The sequence below is a fragment of the Oncorhynchus nerka genome, linkage group LG11, assembly GCF_034236695.1.
Source record: "Oncorhynchus nerka isolate Pitt River linkage group LG11, Oner_Uvic_2.0, whole genome shotgun sequence".
In the NCBI taxonomy this organism is placed as follows: domain Eukaryota; kingdom Metazoa; phylum Chordata; class Actinopteri; order Salmoniformes; family Salmonidae; genus Oncorhynchus; species Oncorhynchus nerka.
The window spans coordinates 38,906,108-38,926,826 of NC_088406.1; the positions used below are offsets into that span (position 1 = coordinate 38,906,108).

At 43.6% G+C, this 20,719-nt stretch overlaps 1 protein-coding gene across 1 annotated transcript in view; it reads left to right on the forward strand.

Moving 5' to 3' along the window:
- The window catches only part of LOC115136840 (periostin-like), a 38,324-nt gene that overhangs the window by 279 nt on the left and 17,326 nt on the right, over window positions 1-20,719 (forward strand). The window contains exons 2-7 of the mRNA XM_029672666.2: window positions 1,112-1,210; window positions 18,394-18,458; window positions 18,909-19,066; window positions 19,333-19,497; window positions 19,794-19,940; window positions 20,147-20,288. Coding sequence (XP_029528526.1) covers window positions 1,112-1,210; window positions 18,394-18,458; window positions 18,909-19,066; window positions 19,333-19,497; window positions 19,794-19,940; window positions 20,147-20,288 — 776 coding nt within the window. The remainder of the gene's footprint in view (window positions 1-1,111; window positions 1,211-18,393; window positions 18,459-18,908; window positions 19,067-19,332; window positions 19,498-19,793; window positions 19,941-20,146; window positions 20,289-20,719) is intronic.

Here is a 20,719-nt window from a genome sequence, read left to right on the forward strand (position 1 = left end):
AGAAGTAGTTGTAGTAGCAGTATTGTTATTATTATTGCTATTATTATTTGTGTTATTATTGTTGTTATTATTACTATTATTATCTGAAGGGCTTGCTCTGCAGTCACTGATTTATGTTGATCTATACACAGTCTACAAATGTGTCATGCAAAAGTAATTTTTAATGTAAACTTTTGCTGAGTTGAAACAATAATCTTTTTCTGCTTTTATAATAATTTACAAAGACTTTAATTCTGAATATGAGTATTTCATAAATTATCAATTGATCACGCTTTAAAGTTCACTAAACTACATTTAAGAGCTAATGTCAAATCAAATCAAATCAAACGTTATTGGTCACATACACACGATTAGCAGATGTTAATGCGAGTGTAGCAAAATGATTGTGCTTCTAGTTCCGACAGTGCAGTAATATCTAACAAGCAACCTAACAAATTCACAACGACTACCTTATACACACAAATGTAAAAGGATGAATAAGAAGATGTACATACAAATATATGGATGAGCCATGGCCGTGCGGCATAGGCAAGATGCAGTAGATTGTATAGAGTACAGTATATATATATATATGACATGAGTAATGTAGGATATGTAGACATTATTGAAGTTGTGTTATTTAAAATGACTAGTAATACATTTATTACATCCATTTATATATTTTTAAAGTGGCCAGAGATTTGAGTCTATGTTAGTGATGGCTGTTTAACATGGCCTTGAGAACAGACGCTGTTTTTCAGTCTCTCGGTCCCCGCTTTGATGCACCTGTACTGACCTCGCCTTCTGGATGGTACGGATTAATGTAAAGAACTTGCTATGTCAGACATTTTTATGAAAGAAAATGTTACCAAATTGACAAAAGTGAAATAACAAAAGTGAAATGTACTGTGAAAGTGAAATAACAAAAGTGAAATGTACTGTGAAAGTGAAATATACTGTGAAAGTGAAATAACAAAAGTGAAATATACTGTGAAAGTGAAATAAGGATAAGAAATCAAACAGACATATACTGTAGTATTTACTACATGGTATGCTGCATGCAGAACACTTTAGCTATTCCAACTGTGTTCATTCAACATTCTGTCTCCTCTGTTTCCCTGGCGACCGTTAGACCCAACGTGTGCGCTCTGCAGCAGGTCATGGGGACCAAGAAGAAGTACTTCAGCACGTGTCGTAACTGGTATCAAGGGGCCATCTGTGGAAAGAAAGCGTAAGTCACTTTTATTTATTTTTTAGGCTCCTCCTGGTCACATTCTTTCCTCTGGGTTCAAAGATGAATAATATGACACTGCTAGGTTCAGCTTCAGGGCTTTGATAGGGACCACTGTGTGGACCACAGAGGATGTGTCCCAAATGGCATTGTGTTACCTATATAGTGCACTACTTTTGACCAGAGTCCGTAGGCTTGTGGTCAAAATTAGTGCACTATACAAAGAATAGGGTGCCATTAGGGACAGACATGAACCCAGGAATGATGTAGTCTCATGTACCACACAGAAATGTCCTCATGAACACTGGATGCTCCCTAGTGCCATGGAAACCACAGAACCTCAGAGCAGAGCTTAATAATAGCAATAATAATAATAATAATAACAATAATTATTAAGTGGGTGCTTATATTTGTCCTTTTTCACATATGTACAAGTAAGTATGTATTAATACACGTGTGAATTGGAAATGTGTTTTTTTGCATATCCCAACTCCCCCGTTGGTATACAGCCAGGGGTCACATTCCTTCACTTGGAAGTCAATGTAACAGATTTATGTGCCTTTCGTGAGGCTTTGAATCAGTTCCAGAGCCGAATATGGTACGGCTAATACGGGTTATGTGTTATGTGTTATGGTACAGATTATACGGGTTATGTGTTATGGTACAGATTATACAGGTTATCTGTTATGGTACAGATTATACGGGTTATGTGTTATGGTACAGATTATACGGGTTATCTGTTATGGTACAGATTATACGTGGTATGTGTTATGGTACAGATTATACGGGGTATGTGTTATGGTACAGATTATACGTGGTATGTGTTATGGTACAGATTATACGGGGTATGTGTTATGGTACAGATTATACGGGTTATGTGTTATGGTACAGATTATACGTGGTATGTGTTATGGTACAGATTATACGGGGTATGTGTTATGGTACAGATTATACGGGGTATGTGTTATGGTACAGATTATACGTGGTATGTGTTATGGTACAGATTATACGGGGTATGTGTTATGGTACAGATTATACGTGGTATGTGTTATGGTACAGATTATACGTGGTATGTGTTATGGTACAGATTATACGGGGTATGTGTTATGGTACGGTTATACGGGGTATGTGTTATGGTACGGTTATACGGGGTATGTGTTATGGTACGGTTATACGGGGTATGTGTTATGGTACGGATTAAACGTGGCACAGTGGTATAAGGCACTGCATCTCAGTGCAAGAGGTGTCACTATAGTCCCTGGTTCGAATCCAGGCTGTATCACATTCGGCTGTGATTGTTAGTCCCATAGGGCAGCGTTGTCCGGGTTTGGCCGGGGTAGGCCGTCATTGTCAATAAGAATTGACTTGCATAGTTAAAAAAAATATTTAAAAAAATAACTGGGTATGTGTTATGTCACCGGTTATACAGGGTATGTGTTATGGTACTGGGTATGGGTTATACGGGGTACGTGTTAAACGGGTATGTGTGTAGATTTACGATCACCCTTTAAAACCAGTCAGGAATTTTGAGGCTATGTCCCAAATGGCACCCTATTCCCTATATAGTGCACTACATTTGACCAGAACCAAAAGTAGTACACAATATAGGGAATAGGGTGCCATTTGGAATGAAGCAGGGAGTTTTAGGGAAGATAACAAAGGTCTGTGTTATCTTTGACTTATTTTGTCACCAACATCAGAGAATGTAGGAGGATGTTGAGAAACAAAGAGACCTTTAACAGAACTATGCCTGATTTTGAATTTGAGAGGGAGAGCAGTTAAGAAGGATAGGTTAAATTAACATAAAAATTAACAGCACTCAAGATTAATCTAAGAGGATGACGGACCATCAAATACCCTCTCTTCATCCAGTGTATGTTGGGAAACAAAGACTAGTCTGAAGCAGAGGACTTCAGAGGGTTTAGTAATGAATGTCAAAGGAACAAGATTTAAGATTATACCCAAGCAAGCCTTCAACTCTTGCACAAAACATCAATGCACAACCACATGCATTATAAAGGTCGTAGTTACTATGGTTATGATGGTTATTATGGTATGGTGAGCGTGGACGCCGTAGGGGCGCCACTGTGGTTCACTGCTGGGTCCTGGCTCTGATAGGGCAGTAATGTGTCAGCCAAATTTACTGGTTGGAGGTTGAAACATTGGAAACTCAGTGAGTACATACAGAGAGGACAGAGCCCACATAGTACAGAGAGGTTTCCCACATAGTGCTGCTGCTCACATAGTGCTGCTCACATAGTGCTGCTGCTGCTCACATAGTGCTGCTGCTGCTCACATAGTGCTCCTGCTGCTCACATAGTGCTGCTCACATAGTGCTCCTGCTGCTCACATAGTGCTGCTCACATAGTGCTGCTGCTGCTCACATAGTGCTGCTGCTGCTCACATAGTGCTGCTGCTCACATAGTGCTGCTGCTGCTCACATAGTGCTGCTGCTGCTCACATAGTGCTGCTGCTCACATAGTGCTGCTGCTCACATAGTGCTGCTGCTCATAGTGCTGCTGCTGCTCACATAGTGCTGCTCACATAGTGCTGCTGCTGCTCACATAGTGCTGCTCACATAGTGCTGCTGCTGCTCACATAGTGCTGCTGCTGCTCACTTAGTGCTGCTGCTCACATAGTGCTGCTGCTCACATAGTGCTGCTGCTCACATAGTGCTGCTGCTCACATAGTGCTGCTGCTCACATAGTGCTGCTGCTCACATAGTGCTGCTGCTCACATAGTGCTGCTGCTGCTCACTTAGTGCTGCTGCTGCTCACATAGTGCTGCTGCTCACATAGTGCTGCTGCTGCTCACTTAGTGCTGCTGCTCACATAGTGCTGCTGCTCACATAGTGCTGCTGCTGCTCACATAGTGCTGCTGCTCACATAGTGCTGCTGCTCACATAGTGCTGCTGCTGCTCACATAGTGCTGCTGCTCACATAGTGCTGCTCACATAGTGCTGCTGCTGCTCACATAGTGCTGCTGCTCTATGCTCCTGGATCCTGAGTAGTGTTCTATGCTCCTGGATCCTGAGTAGTGTTCTATGCTCCTGGATCCTGAGTAGTGTTCTATGCTCCTGGATCCTGAGTAGTGTTCTATGCTCCTGGATCCTGAGTAGTGTTCTATGCTCCTGGATCCTGAGTAGTGTTCTATACTCCTGGATCCTGAGTAGTGTTCTATGCTCCTGGATCCTGAGTAGTGTTGTATGCTCCTGGATCCTGAGTAGTGTTCTATGCTAGCTATGCGCCTGGATGCTGAGTAGTGTTCTATGCTCCTGGATGTTGAGTAGTGTTCTATGGACTTCCTGGACTTCTATGCTCTAGACTTCTGAGTCTGTTGGAGACAATCAGCTTGAGCAAGGTGATGTGCAGAATCACTGATCTACAAATAGAATTCCCTCCCAAATGATAGGCTTTGTCAAACCCTGGTCCAGTGACTGTCAAGCCAACACCTTAAGTGTTACACTAACAGGTCCAAACATCTTGCTGGAATGGTTAATGTGTTGGATTCCATGGTTGGTTCCATTGACTGTCCCCTTAAACTGCCCCATAATTGACTCATTTTAAGCTGTAACTTCTGAGTCTGTTGGAGAGGATCAGCTCGAGCAAATGGAGGTGTTGAATCACTGATCTAAAAATAGTATCGCCTGTCAAATAACAGACTTTGTGCAATTAAGATTCGTAGAGCTACGCTTCCCTGGCTTAGGCGATCCCCCCACCAAACACTCACGCACAATCAGACATTTATTGAGTAAATGATTGATTGGAGATAGCTTCTTTCAATTAAATAACATGTCCTAACATTTTCTATCTGCAGCAAACCTAATGGATAATGCTGGATAGATAACACCCACAAAAAACTACCAAAACAACTGTCCCTGCTTATTAGTAATGATATGTGTTTTGGAAACATAACAGTTTTCTCCTGTGACCACATGCCAGTACTACAGTAGTATTGGTTTGGCTGGCTGACATACAGAGATCTCCAGCATAAAGTAGAGCTGCTGACCAGACAGAGGGAAATTTCCAACCCCGAGGCCAGGCCAGAGGGAGTCTTGGTTCTCCCGTATGTGCGTGGGAGAGTGGAGATGGTTTTGCTGACTGTGCCTCATCAGGGCATGTGTGATCTCATGCCTGGCTCGTCTCCCCACTCCTATTCTTCTCTGTGTTTCCAGGGGCTAAGTTCAAAAGAAGACAACTATGGCAGCCATGAGCCATGGCCTCTTCTCTCCTCATCTGCATCCCTATTGGCACCAGAGTCCCTCAAACTCAACTCTGGGCCTCAAAGCCAGTTACTCTGCGTTTTTTCATAGTTGCCCTCTAATCAGGAAGTGGGCCCTGGGCCCTGGTCAAAATGGTGCATTATATAGAAAATAGGGTGCCATTTGGGACATAGCCCTTCTCATCGTACAGCAGGCCTTGATCTGCTCTGTTTCTGTCAGCTCTGTGTGTGTGCATTTGCATGCATGTGTATCTGAGGGATGAGCCGTGGATGACAGCCCTGAACACCCAACCACACTGTAGCCTCATCGTCTGTCTCTCTGAAGGAAACAAGCCACTGTAAACCTCACTCCATCCTGCCCTCGACCCCTCTCTCTCCAGTCAAACTCTGTTGATTTAGACAATGCTGTCTTGTCCTAGTATGGACCCAGCTACCACTGGAACATGGAGAACATGTGGAAATGTTTTTCTGGTTTGCAGACGTCCCAGGGGGGACCACTGATGAAGAAGCACAGCTGGACTTAAGTTCCAAGCCACCACAGACTGAACAACCAGCAACCATTACTCATAAACCATTACTCTGGAGAAAAGAAACTAAATCCCCTTCCATCATCCAGACATGTTTTAGTGAGTTACCTAGGTTCAGCATCATGCAGGGTGAGCTCACTGGGCACAAAGGTCATTTCAATGTCAAATTTTGTTAAAATAACTTGGAAAGAATGTTGATTCAACCGGTGTGTGACCAGTGGAAGGGTTCAGAAAGCATAAAGCTTTCTTCAGAGAAGTGGGTTTCACCACACTAGACATTTCAGTTTCACAACCACGTAAGGTCTGGTCCATATTAAACTGGACATGTGTCTCCTACTCTAGCCTACTTCATCTATCGTTATTATTTGTATATTCAGCATTTGCTGATTTGTTGTCGTGGTTTAGAATTTCTGCAGCCGAAAACAGTGGAATAGTTTGCTGTCCAGGAGTTTATTTGTACATCAAGCTGCCTCACGTTTGTCTCTAGCTCAGAAAAGGCTTACTTACATTTGACATTTGAGTCATTTCTTCTTCTTAAACAGTAGAATACAACATGGGGCATTTACTGGCATATCATAAAGCAAGGTCTGTGAGTTCTCCTCTCTCAACAGTACCGCTGGCTCTGCACAAATTGAAGCATCATTGTTCTGCTTTAACGAGTCATGTCATGGTTCATGAGGTGTGGGATTATGAAATTGTCTAGCTAGTCTGTGTCCCAAATAGTACCCTTTTCCCTTTATAGTGCACTACTTTGATCAATGCCCATAGGGTTCTGGTCAAAAGTAGTGCACTATATAAAGAGTAGGGTGCCATTCAGGAGTCAGATAGTGTCATTCTATGGTTTTTGTCTATTAAACCCAACAGAGCTGGAAGGGCTCTGCTTATAATTAATTAATGAAACTCTGATGCCAACTTTGTGCCCATGTGGTACTGTTTACAGTTTAAATACCTATATACAGTAGGAGCTGATTACCGCTAAAGACAGAGATGAAGAGTAGTGACGCGGTTTCTCTGAGTGGATAAATCAGACTTTTACTATACGCTCAAAAACGTACACAGACTCTCACACACGCACACACACACACACGCACACACGCACGCACACACACACACGCACGCACACACACACACACGCACGCACGCACACACACGCACGCACACACACGATCTACAGGATAAATCCCTTTATAACAGCTGCAGGTTGGATTTCCCCTTCTTTATATCTTATAATTGTTTGTAGTAATTTATAGCTATGGTGTCCTGTCCTGTTCCCATTCAATTAGATTAAACAGGACTTCACATCGCATGTTGGTACAAGTCACAAAACATCTAACCTTGTCCCCAGGCTCAATTGCTAGAGAGACGGCTGGCTGGGTGGACGAGATATAGGGTGCCAAATGGGACACAACCCAAGTCTGAAAGCATCAGTCTTTGATACAGTTCTACAATTCTAGGGAGAGAAAAGGGTTTTGTAATGTTACACGTAATGTTGCCATAATGTTTGAGTGTCCAGTTTTCCATTAGTTAGGGGAACACTGGGCGCGGCAGGGTAGCCTAGTGGTTAGAGCATTGGACTAGTAACCGGAAGGTTGCAAGTTCGAACCCCTGAGCTGACAAGGTACAAATCTGTCTTTCTGCCCCTGAACAGGCAGTTAAACCCACTGTTCCTAGTCCGTCATTGAAAATAAGAATTTGTTCTTAACTGACTTGCCTAGTTAAATGAAGGTTAAAATTTAAAAAAATCTATGTTAGCAAAAACCTTCTGAGAACATTTTTTAGCATGTTTTGGCATTAGTTAGGAGACAGAAAACAGAAAATGCCCATAATGTGGTTACCATGTTCCAACGCACAATATTAATGTTCTAAACACGAGTCATTGGAAGTTGCAAGAACATTCATGTGTCCAGTTTTTTTAGGGTTCGGAGAATGTTCCATCAACGTCCTACCAAACATACACAGAACATGGTTGCCATGTGCTCAGAATATAGGATATTCATGTTCTAGACACGTTTTATGGGAACGTTGCAAGAACATTCACGTGTCTATATTTCTGTGGTTTATGAAAATATTCCTTCAACGTCCCCCGAGACGTCCCCCCAAACATACCAAGTTCGGCATGTGGAATTCTAATCATCATATTTAATCTGCACTCGTAGAAAAAAGGTGCTATCTAGAACCTAAACGGGTTCTTTGACTGTTCCCATAGGAGAACCCTTTGAAGAACACATTTTGGATCCATGTAGAACCCTTTCCACAGAGGGTTCTACATGGAACCCAAAAGCGTTCTACCTGGAACCAAAAGGGTTTTCCTATGGGGACAGCCGAAGAACCCTTTTGGAACCACGCCCACAAGCCTCACAAGACTCATCTGAAGGTCCCCAGTACAAGTTTGAATGGATGGATGGAAGTACACTGAACAAAAATATAAACACAACATGTAAAGTGTTGGTCCCATGTTTCATGAGCTGAAATAAAATATCCCAGAAATGTTCCGAATGCACAAAAAGCTTATTTTTCTCAAATGTTGTGCCCAAATTTGTTTAGAGATCTGTTAATGAGCATTTCTCCTTTGCCAAGAAAATCCAATCACCTGACAGGTGTGGCAAACAGTTGAAGTCGGAAGTTTACATACACTTAGGTAGGAGTCATTAAAACACGTTTTTCAACCACTCCACAAATGTCTTGTTAACAAACTATAGTTTTGGCAAGTTAATTAGGACATCTACTTTGTGCATGACACAAGTTATTTTTCCAACAATTGTTTACAGACAGATTATTTCACTTATAATTCACTGTATCACAATTCCAATGGGTCAGAAGTTTACATACACTAAGTTGACTGTGCCTTTAAACAGTTTGGAACATTCCATAAAATGATGTCATGGCTTTAGAAGCTTCTGATAGGCTAATTGACATCATTTGAGTCAATTGGAGGTGTACCTGTGGATGTATTTCAAGGCCTACCTTCAAACTCAGTGCCTCTTTGCTTGACATCATGGGAAAATCAAAGGAAATCAGCCAAGATCTCAAAAAAAATTGTAGACCTCCACAAGTCTGGTTCATCCTTGGGAGCAATTTCCAGACGCCTGAACGTACCACGTTCATCTGTACAAACAATAGTATGCAAGTATAAACACCATTGGACCACGCAGCCGTCATACCTCTCTCAGGAAGGAGACGCATTCTGTCTCCTAGAGATGAATGTACTTTGGTGAGAAAAATACAAATCTATCCCAGAACAACAGCAAAGGACCTTGTGAAGATTCTGGAGGAAACAGGTACAAAAGTATCTATATCCACAGTAAAACGAGTCCTATATCGACATAACCTGAAAGGCCGCTCAGCAAGGAAGAAGCCACTGATCAAAACCGCCATAAAAAAGCCACACTACCGTTTGCAACTGCACATGGGGACAAAGATCATACTGGGGCACTTCACAAAATAGATGGCATCATGAGGATGGAAGATTATTTGGATATATTGAAGCAACATCTCAAGACATCAGTCAGGAAGTTAAAGCTTGGTCGCAAATGGGTCTTCCCAATGGACAATGACCCCAAGCATACTTCCAAAGTAGCAAAATGGCTTAAGGACAACAAAGTCTAGGTATGTATGAGTGGCCATCACAAAGCCCTGACCTCAATCACATAGAAAATTTGTGGGCAGAACTGAAAAAGCGTGCACAAACACGGAGGCCTACAAACCTGACACAGTTACACCAGCTCTGCCAAAATTCACCCAACTTATTGTGGGAAGCTTGTGGAAGGCTATGCGAAATGTTTGACCCAAGTTAAACAATTTAAAGGCAATGCTACCAAATACTAATTGAGTGCATGTAAACTTCTGACCCACTGGGAATGTGATGAAAGAAATAAAAGCTGAAATAAATCATTCTCTCTACGATTATTCTGACATTTCACATTCTTAAAATAAAATGGCGATCCTAACTGACCTAAGACAGGGAATTTTTAAATGTCAGGAATTGTGAAAAACTGAGTTTAAATGTACTTGGCTAAGGTGTATGTAAACTTCTGACTTCAACTGTATCAAGAAGCTGATTAAAAGCATGATCATTACACAGGTGCACCTTGTGCGGGGGACAATAAAAGGCCACTCTAAAATCTGCAGTTTTGTCACACAACACAATGCCACACATGTCTCAAGTTTTGATAGAGCGTGTAATTGGCATGCTGACTGCAGGAATGTCCACCAGAGCTGTTGCTGTTAATGTTAATTTCTCTACCATAAGCCACCTCCAACTTAGTTTTCGAGAATTTGGCAGTGCATTCAACCGGCCTCACATCTGCTGACCACATGTGTGGTGTTGTGTGGGCTAGTGGTTTGCTGATGTCAATGTTGTGAACCGAGTGTCCAATTGTGGAGGTGGGATTATGGTATGGGCAGGCATAAACTATGGAAAACGAATACAAATTATTTTTAAAATTTTACCCCTTTTTCTCCCCAATTTCGTGGTATCCAATTGTTTAGTAGCTACTATCTTGTCTCATCGCTACAACTCCCGTACGGGCTCGGGAGAGAAGGTTGAAAGTCATGCGTCCTCCGATACACAACCCAATCTGCTTGCTTGCTAATTCGGCCTGCTAACTGCTAGCTTGTTTAGCCCCGGCCTACTAACTGTTAGCTTGTTAGCACAGGCCTGCTAACTGTCTGAATCGCCGCATCCCCAGCCAGCCCATCCACTCACTGGACCCATATTTACTTTCAATCTCTTTCGATTTTTAATTCGATTATACCTTCCGGTAACCTGCCTCACCCAATGTGATACGGAATCGCTATTATTTTAAATTTTTAGAACACATTCAAGAAACTCCAGAAGCTAACCAGCTAACTAGCTACAAGCTATTTAGTCATTGTTAGCCACTGCTAGCGGCTTTTACCTTCAGCACAGCCAGACAGTTTTTTTTTAGCCTGGATAATACTCGCCAGTCTAGCTTCCCTGTCCCATCCACCGCTGCCCCCTGGACACTGTGATCACTTGGCTACATAGCTGATGCCTGCTGGACTGTCCATTAATCACGGTACTCCATTCTGTTTGTTTATGTTTTATCTGTCGGCCCCAGCCGCACTCAGGCTCTGTGTGTAGTTAATCCGACTCTCTCTGCCTAGTCAACGCCATTTTACCTGCTGTTGTTGTGCTAGCTGATTAGCTGTTGTTGTCTCACCTACTGGTTTAGCTAGCTCTCCCAATCAACACCTGTGATTACTGTATGCCTCGCTGTATGTCTCTCTCAAATGTCAATATGCCTTGTATACTGTTGTTCAGGTTAGTTATCATTGTTTTATTTTACAATGGAGCCCCTAGTTCCACCTTTGTCCCACCTCCCACACATGCGGTGACCTCACCCATTACAACCAGCATGTCCAGAGATACAACCTCTCTTATCATCACCCAGTGCCTGGGCTTACCTCCGCTGTACCCGCACCCCACCATACCCCTGTCTGCGCATTATGTCCTGAATATATTTTACCATGCCCAGAAATCTGCTCCTTTTATTCTTTGTCCCCAACGCTCTAGGCGACCAGTTTTGATAGCCTTTAGCCGCACCCTCATACTACTCCTCCTCTGTTCCGCGGGTGATGTGGAGGTAAACCCAGGCCCTGCATGTCCCCAGGCACCCTCATTTGTTGACTTCTGTGATCGAAAAAGCCTTGGTTTCATGCATGTCAACATCAGAAGCCTTCTCCCTAAGTTTGTTTTATTCACTGCTTTAGCACACTCTGCTAACCCTGATGTCCTTGCCGTGTCTGAATCCTGGCTCAGGAAGGCCACCAAAAATTTGGAGATTTCCATACCCAACTATAACATTTTCCGTCAAGATAGAACTGCCAAAGGGGGAGGAGTGCAGTCTACTGCAGAGATAGCCTGCAAAGTAATGTCATACTTTCCAGGTCCATACCCAAACAGTTCGAACTACTAATTTTAACAATTACTCTCTCCAGAAATAAGTCTCTCACTGTTGCCGCCTGCTACCGACCTCCCTCAGCTTCCAGCTGTGCCCTGGACACCATTTGTGAATTGATTGCCCCCCATCTAGCTTCAGAGTTGGTTCTGTTCAGGTGACCTAAACTGGGATATGCTTAACACCCCGGCAGTCCTACAATCTAAGCTAGATGCCCTCAATCTCACACAAATCATCAAGGAACCCACCAGGTACAACCCTAAATCTGTAAACAAGGGCACCCTCATAGATGTCATCCTGACCAACTGGCCCTCCAAATACACCTCCGCGGTCTTCAACCAGGATATCAGCGATCACTGCCTCTTTGCTTGCATCCACTACGGATCCGCAGTCAAACGACCACCCCTCATCACTGTCAAACGCTCCCTAAAACACTTCTGTGAGCAGGCCTTTCTAATCGACCTGGCCCGGGTATCCTGGAAGGACATTGACCTCATCCCGTCAGTTGGGGATGCCTGGCATTCTTTAAAAGTAACTTCCTCACCATTTTAGATAAGCATGCTCCGTTCAAAAAATGCAGAACTAAGAACAGATATAGCCCTTGGTTCACTCCAGACCTGACTGCCCTCGACCAGCACAAAAACATCCTGTGGCAGACTGCAATAGCATCGAATAGTCCCCGTGATATGCAACTGTTCAGGGAGGTCAGGAACCAATACACGCAGTCAGCCAGGAAAGCAAAGGCCAGCTTCTTCAGGCAGAAATTTGCATCCTGTAGCTCTAACTCCAAAAAGTTCTGGGACACTGAAGTCCATGGAGAACAAGAGCACCTCCTCCCAGCTGCCCACTGCACTGAGGCTCGGTAACACGGTCACCACCGATAAATCCATGATTATCGAAAAACTTCAACAAGCATTTCTCAACGGCTGGCCATGCCTTCCTCCTGGCTACTCCAACCTCGGCCAACAGCCCCCCGCAGCTACTCGCCCAAGCCTCTCCAGGTTCTCCTTTACCCAAATCCAGATGGCAGATGTTCTGAAAGAGCTGCAAAACCTGGACCCGTACAAATCAGCTGGTCTTGACAATCTGGACCCTCTATTTCTGAAACTATCCACCGCCATTGTCGCAACCCCTATTACCAGCCTGTTCAACCTCTCTTTCATATCGTCTGAGATCCCCAAGGATTGGAAAGCTGCCGCAGTCATCCCCCTCTTCAAAGGGGGAGACACCCTGGACCCAAACTGTTACAGACCTATATCCATCCTGCCCTGCCTATCTAAGGTCTTCGAAAGCCAAGTCAACAAACAGGTCACTGACCATCTCGAATCCCACCGTACCTTCTCCGCTGTGCAATCTGGTTTCCGAGCCGGTCACGGGTGCACCTCAGCCACGCTCAAGGTACTAAACGATATCTTATCCACCATCGATAAAAGACAGTACTGTGCAGCCGTCTTCATCGACCTTGCCAAGGCTTTCGACTCTGTCAATCACCATATTCTTATCGGCAGACTCAGTAGCCTCGGTTTTTCTGATGACTGCCTTGCCTGGTTCACCAACTACTTTGCAGACAGAGTTCAGTGTGTCAAATCGGAGGGCATGCTGTCCGGTCCTCTGGCAGTCTCTATGGGGGTGCCACAGGGTTCAATTCTCGGGCCGACTCTTTTCTCTGTATATATCAATGATGTTGCTCTTGCTGCGGGCGATTCCCTGATCCACCTCTACACAGACGACACCATTCTGTATACTTCCGGCCCGTCCTTGGACACTGTGCTATCGAACCTCCAAACGAGCTTCAATGCCATACAACACTCCTTCCGTGGCCTCCAACTGCTCTTAAACGCTAGTAAAACCAAATGCATGCTTTTCAACCGTTCGCTGCCTGCACCCGCACGCCCGACTAGCATCACCACCCTGGATGGTTCCAACCTAGAATATGTGGACATCTATAAGTACCTAGGTGTCTGGCTAGACTCTCCTTCCAGACTCATATCAAACATCTCCAATCTAAAATCAAATCTAGAGTCGGCTTTCTATTCCGCAACAAAGCCTCCTTCACTCACGCCGCCAAACTTACCCTAGTAAAACTGACTATCCTACCGATCCTCGACTTCGGCGATGTCATCTACAAAATGGCTTCCAATACTCTACTCAGCAAACTGGATGCAGTTTATCACAGTGCCATCCGTTTTGTTACTAAAGCACCTTATACCACCCACCACTGCGACCTGTATGCTCTAGTTGCCTGGCCCTCGCTACATATTCGTCGCCAGACCCACTGGCTCCAGGTCATCTACAAGTCCATGCTAAGTAAAGCTCTGCCTTATGTCAGTTCACTGGTCACGATGGCAACACCCACCCATAGCACGCGCTCCAGCAGGTGTATCTCACTGATCATCCCTAAAGCCAACACCTCATTTGGCTGCCTTTCATTCCAGTTCTCTGCTGCCTGTGACTGGAACGAATTGCAAAAATCACTGAAGTTGGAGACTTTTATCTCCCTCACCAACTTCAATCACCTGCTATCTGAGCAGCTAACCGATCGCTGCAGCTGTACATAGTCTATCGTAAATAGCCCACCAAATTTTACCTACCTCTTCCCCATACTGTTTATATTAATTTACTTTTCTGCTCTTTTGCACACCAATATCTCTACCTGTACATGACCATCTGATCATTTATCCCTCCAGTGTTAATCTGCAAAATTGTAATTATTCGCCTACCTCCTCTTGCCTTTTGCACACAATGTATATAGACTCTCTTTTTTTTCTTCTTTTTTTTCTACTGTGTTATTGACTTGTTAATTGTTTACTCCATGTGTAACTCTGTGTTGTTGTCTGTTCACACTGCTATGCTTTATCTTGGCCAGGTCGCAGTTGCAAATGAGAACTTGTTCTCAACTAGTATACCTGGTTAAATAAAGGTGAAATAAAAAAATAAAAAATAAAACCAAGCCGCACTGCTTCTTAACACAGCGCGCATCCAACCCAGAAGCCAGCCGCACCAATGTGTCGGAGGAAACACCGTGCACCTGGCAACCTTGGTTAGCGCACACTGCGCGTGGCCCCCCACAGGAGTCGCTGGTGCGCGATGAGACAAGGATATCCCTACCGGCCAAACCCTCCCTAACCCGGACAACACTAGGCCAATTGTACGTCACACCACGGACCTCCCGGTCGCAGCCGGTTACGAAAGAGGCTGGGCGCGAACCCAGAGTCTCTGGTGGCACAGCTGGCGCTGCAGTACAGCACCCTTAACCTCTGCGCCACCAGGGAGGCTACAATTGCATTTTATTGATGGAAATTTAAATGCACAGAGATACCGTGACCAGATCCTAAGGCCCTTTGCCGTGCCATCCATCACCTCATGTTTCAGCATGATAATGCACAGCCCCATGTCGCAAGGATTGTACGCAATTCCCGGAAGCTGAAAATGTCCCAGTTTTTCCATGGCCTGCATTCTCACCAGACATGTCACCCATTGAGCATGTTTGGGATGCTCTGATCCAAGCCCATACTTTTTTTTAAAGATATCTGTGACCAACAGATGCATATCTGCATTCCCATGTGAAATCCATAGATTGAGGCCTAATTTATTTATTTCAGTTGACTGATGAACTGTAACTCAGTAAAATCTTTGACATTGGTGCATGTTGCATTTATATTATTGTTCAATATATATATGGAGATAGTTTAGTGCCTAAAATAAGGGGTTAAATACATGTTGATTTTTTTAAAAATAGTTTCCTGATCTTTCTTATATCTCTCAGATATAAGATAGTGATAGAGGAATTCTAAATTCCTATATGTTTTGTAGCCAAAACCAAATTCACACTCTTATCTATTTCATGATAAGTTGTAAGTTTATAATTTTGCATGAATTAGCAAGAGACCAGTCTTAAAAACAAGTTCAGCATTTATTCTTGATGAGTACTAACCACATACACACATTTCCACAGGTTATAAACTGAAAATGACATCATCAGTTTCCCACACTCTCTCCGATTCCCACAATAGCCCAGTGTTTTCCAGGTCCGGAGATGTCTTCTACTCCCCTCATAAACCAGACATTCCAATCTGTCTAAAAGATATCTTCTCCTCCACAAATGGTACATCAAGGACCATTCTTATCTGTCAGAAAAGCTACATCATCCCTCACCCTTAAACCTCCCGCAAGGTACAGACAATTAATTTGGTTTCCTTACTTTTTCAGTAACAGCTTAACCAAGAGCCCATACATTTCATATCATAACATAATAGTATCAGAATAAATGGTTCTATTTGAAATGTATACATTATTTAATAATTTCATCTATCATTTCCTTCAACAGATAGACACTTCAGAACAAATTTCCTTTGATTTTGGGGGGGCTCTGTTTTTCAATGTGTTTATTTTGGCTAATAGTAGTCATGCCAAATTCAATGTTTCATTAAATATATATTTTTTTATTATATACCTTAAGGAGTCTTAGACAGGGCTTAGACTCTAGAGCAGGGTTTCTCTTACCCAAGGGGTGCACATTTTGTTTTTTGCACTAGCACTACACAGCTGATTCAAGTAATCAACTAATCATCAAGCTTTGATCATTTGAATCAGCTGTGTAGTGTTAGGGTAAAAACAAAACGTGCACCCCTTGGGGTCCCGGGGAAATGCTGCTGTAAAGGGTTAATGGAATGGTCTCTTGGAAACAATATCTTGCATATCACAGGAAAATTCCTATGGAAATGTTAGTTAATGACCCAATGAGACTCCCAAGGGAACGTTCTCTATAGTTGTGGGAATGCTTGTTGTTAGCTGGGTTGCAATGTCATGGGGTTTAATTAAAGAGGCCAGTTCTGTTTTTGTGTCCCTGTGATTACGACTGCTGTTCAAAGCTGTTTGATTTAGATTAAAGATTACAGTGCCATTTCCTCAAATCATTCCTCCCCATTAGTCATTTCTAATGAGCTAGTCTGTTACAGTTTACACATAGCCCATTCAACAGTTTTTGGCATATGCAGGAGTTGAAAAGTTCCATTTCCTAACCAAGGTTGTCAACTGCTTACAGATTTGATTTCAAGACCCAAAACCTCTTAGAGGTTAAATAAGGCTAAATCATGGACTAGAGGGCTAGAATAATTGTTTGTTTAGCTTCAAAGGGGCAGGGTCCTTGGTAAATGACACCCTATTCCCTACAAAGTGCATTATATCTGGACTAGGGTGCCGTTCAGGAGGCAGACAGTTTATGTATCTACAGTATACAATGTGGTAGCGTTACCCTGGAGGCGTGCTGGCTTGGGCCCTGGGACCACAAAGCCTTATGGTTAATAAAACAGATGATGAGGACCATGTGGAAACAACTGAACACACACACACACACACAGGAGCATGAAACAGCCTTTCAGTACAGACATTAGTGATGATTCAGCTGAAATACAATAGGATGAACTCCAGGATAAATATACGATGTGCTCTGATGTTCTGAAATAAGTTCTAGAACACTCTAATTACATGGGATGTGGTGATCACTGTTTATGTACCCCGACTCTGAATATTCAAACAGAGGATAGGGTATGTCTCTTTCTCTAGCTCGTGATCTGTCCGTCTGTGTGTTGTCTCTGTCTCTAAAGCGTGATCTGTGCGGGATGTCTCCATCCCTCCCTCCTCTCTGTCTCTAACGTTTGTGTCCCTGTGTTGTCTGTTGGACAGTGCTTTTTATGGTGTATCTCTGTGTGTTGTCTCTGTCTCTAAAATGTGACGTGTACATGTGTTGTCTCTAAATTTGGTCTTTGTGTGTTGTCTGTAGGATGGTGCTGTATGAGTGATCTGTCCCTAAACATGGTATGTCTGTGTCTCTATGTCTGTAGGACGGTGCTGTATGAGTGATCTGACCCTAAACATGGTGTGTTTGTGTCTCTATGTCTGTAGGACGGTGTTGTATGAGTGATCTGACCCTAAACATGGTGTGTCTGTGTCTCTATGTCTGTAGGACGGTGCTGTATGAGTGATCGGACCCTAAACATGGTGTGTCTGTGTCTCTATGTCTGTAGGATGGTGCTGTATGAGTGATCTGACCCTAAACATGGTGTGTCTGTGTCTCTATGTCTGTAGGACGGTGCTGTATGAGTGATCTGACCCTAAACATGGTGTGTCTGTGTCTCTATGTCTGTAGGACGGTGCTGTATGAGTGATCTGACCCTAAACATGGTGTGTTTGTGTCTCTATGTCTGTAGGACGGTGTTGTATGAGTGATCTGACCCTAAACATGGTGTGTCTGTGTCTCTATGTCTGTAGGACGGTGCTGTATGAGTGATCGGACTCTAAACATGGTGTGTCTGTGTCTCTATGTCTGTAGGATGGTGCTGTATGAGTGATCTGACCCTAAACATGGTGTGTCTGTGTCTCTATGTCTGTAGGACGGTGCTGTATGAGTGATCTGACCCTAAACATGGTGTGTCTGTGTCTCTATGTCTGTAGGACGGTGCTGTATGAGTGATCTGACCCTAAACATGGTGTGTCTGTGTCTCTATGTCTGTAGGACGGTGCTGTATGAGTGCTGTCCAGGGTACATGAAGCTGGACGGAATGAAAGGATGCCCTGCAGGTGTGTAGCTACGGTCGGTTACAGTGTATGTAATGTTATCTGGTACAGAATACACAGTGTACTCAAGTTTGTAGTGCACTTAATGTTATAGTGTACTTCAAAGGTTCAACAAGAGGTTAAACTAAGACAAATCAATGGGTATTACATTTTCTCATAAAATGTACGAGTCACAACGCCACACCAACATAAAGATTCAGCTGGCACATCATCCTACCCATACATGTTCCCTTTCAGCATCATCCGGCTGTCTTTGGGGCTCTTTATAGTTGTTAGTTGTTTTAATGAGGCTTGTGTGTGTCCCAAATGGCACTCTATTCCATATGTACTGCAATATTTTAGGGCTCCAATCAAAAGTAGTACACTATATAGGGTATAGGATGTCATTTGGGATCACTCCTGGTATGTAGGGAGATGTAGTCATTATGGTACCTTCTCTTCCCTGTTCCACAGTGGCCCCTATAGACAATGTGTATGGTACCTTGGGCCTGGTCAAGGCCATCTCCACCCAGGAATACTCTCACATCTCCAAGCTAAGGGAGGAGATAGAGGGATCTGGGACATACACCTTCTTCGCTCCCAGCAACGATGCTTGGGACTTGTTAGATGGGGTAAGTCAGGATAAGTGTCATCTCTTACAGCTGGACAATTCCAAGTAATTCAGATAAATTACCTGTAAAAATGAACCCACCAGCGATAGTAGTAACTATTCCAAAACCAAAACCATTCAGTGCTTGTAATGTGACCATTTAAAAGAGCTACAACATAAATCACCAGAATGGTTGCTATACCTGAACCCTACAGCCAGTTGCTGTCATCACTTCATGTTAAGTATATATGTTATCTTAAGCCTTTTTATTCTGCATTTCTTCAACAGGAAGTGCGTAGTGCGTTGGTGAGCAACGTGAACATTGAGCTGTACAACGCCCTGCACTACCACATGGCTAACAAACGCCTACAGACCAAAGACCTGAAGAACGGCCTGGTGGTCGACTCCATGTACAACGACCTGGGACTCTACATCAACCACTACTCCAACGGGGTGAGCATCCCACTAAACCTACACATCATCTTCTGCATCCCAAATGGCACCCTACTCCACATGCAGTGCACTAATTTGACCAGCGTCCATGGAATGTATTGGCGATCCAATAGTTTCCATGCCATGAGATAGGAAAGTTAACATCATGGAGAGCTAAGGCTTTATTGTGTGCAGGTAGTTGTTGAAGGGTGTGTTGTGTGAACATTGGAGAGTTACGGACGGTATGCTGTTGTGTGATGTGTTCAGATACTAACTGTGCTGTGCATGTCCTATGCTGTGTTTTATTATGTATGAAGATCGTGACGGTGAACTGTGCCAGGATTATCCATGGCAACCAGGTTGCCACCAACGGAGTGGTGCACGTCATTGACCGTGTCATCACTGGCGTGAGCAACACCATCCAGGATGTCATTGAGGTTGACGATGACCTCACCACTCTCAGTGTAAGTTTTATTTTCTTCTGTTCTCCTCTCCTCTCTTCTTCCCCCTTCATTTCCATTCCTTTCAATTCCTTTCCTACCTTTTTCTTCATTATGGTTCTCCTCTTGTCTCCTTTCCCCCTCTCGTCTTTTTGTTTTCATTCTATTCGATTTACACAGGGTGGCACACACAGTATTAACGGAGGATATGATGTGTTCTTTCACTACAGGATGTGGCCCTGGCCTCAGGCCTGCTGGACAAGCTGGGACAGCCCGGCCAGTACACCCTGTTTGCCCCCACCAACGATGCCTTCGCCAAGCTGGACTCGGATGTGCTGCAACGACTGATGGGTGACAAGGGTGTCCTCCAAGGTAAACCAAACCGCTGGGCCAGGCTTCAACGGTCTATCACCTCTCTGGAATGTCTTCTATGAATACAGAGAGCAGCTCCCAGGAGAGTACTGTAAAGCAGAGGGCAGGCCATATCCGTGTTTAATGAGATGAAAGTGCAGGAAAAGTAACTCAATGGTTCCCGCTCGCCATGTTTGCAGGGCTGAGTAACCGCAGACTTTTTACATGTACAGTGCCTTGCGAAAGTATTCGGCCCCCTTGAACTTTGCGACCTTTTGCCACATTTCAGGCTTCAAACATAAAGATATAAAACTGTTTTTTTTAATGAAGAATCAACAACAAGTGCGACACAATCATTAAGTGGAACGACATTTATTGGATATTTCAAACTTTTTTAACAAAACAAAAACTGAAAAATTGAGCCGACTAGTTACAGTCTGAGCTGTGGATTT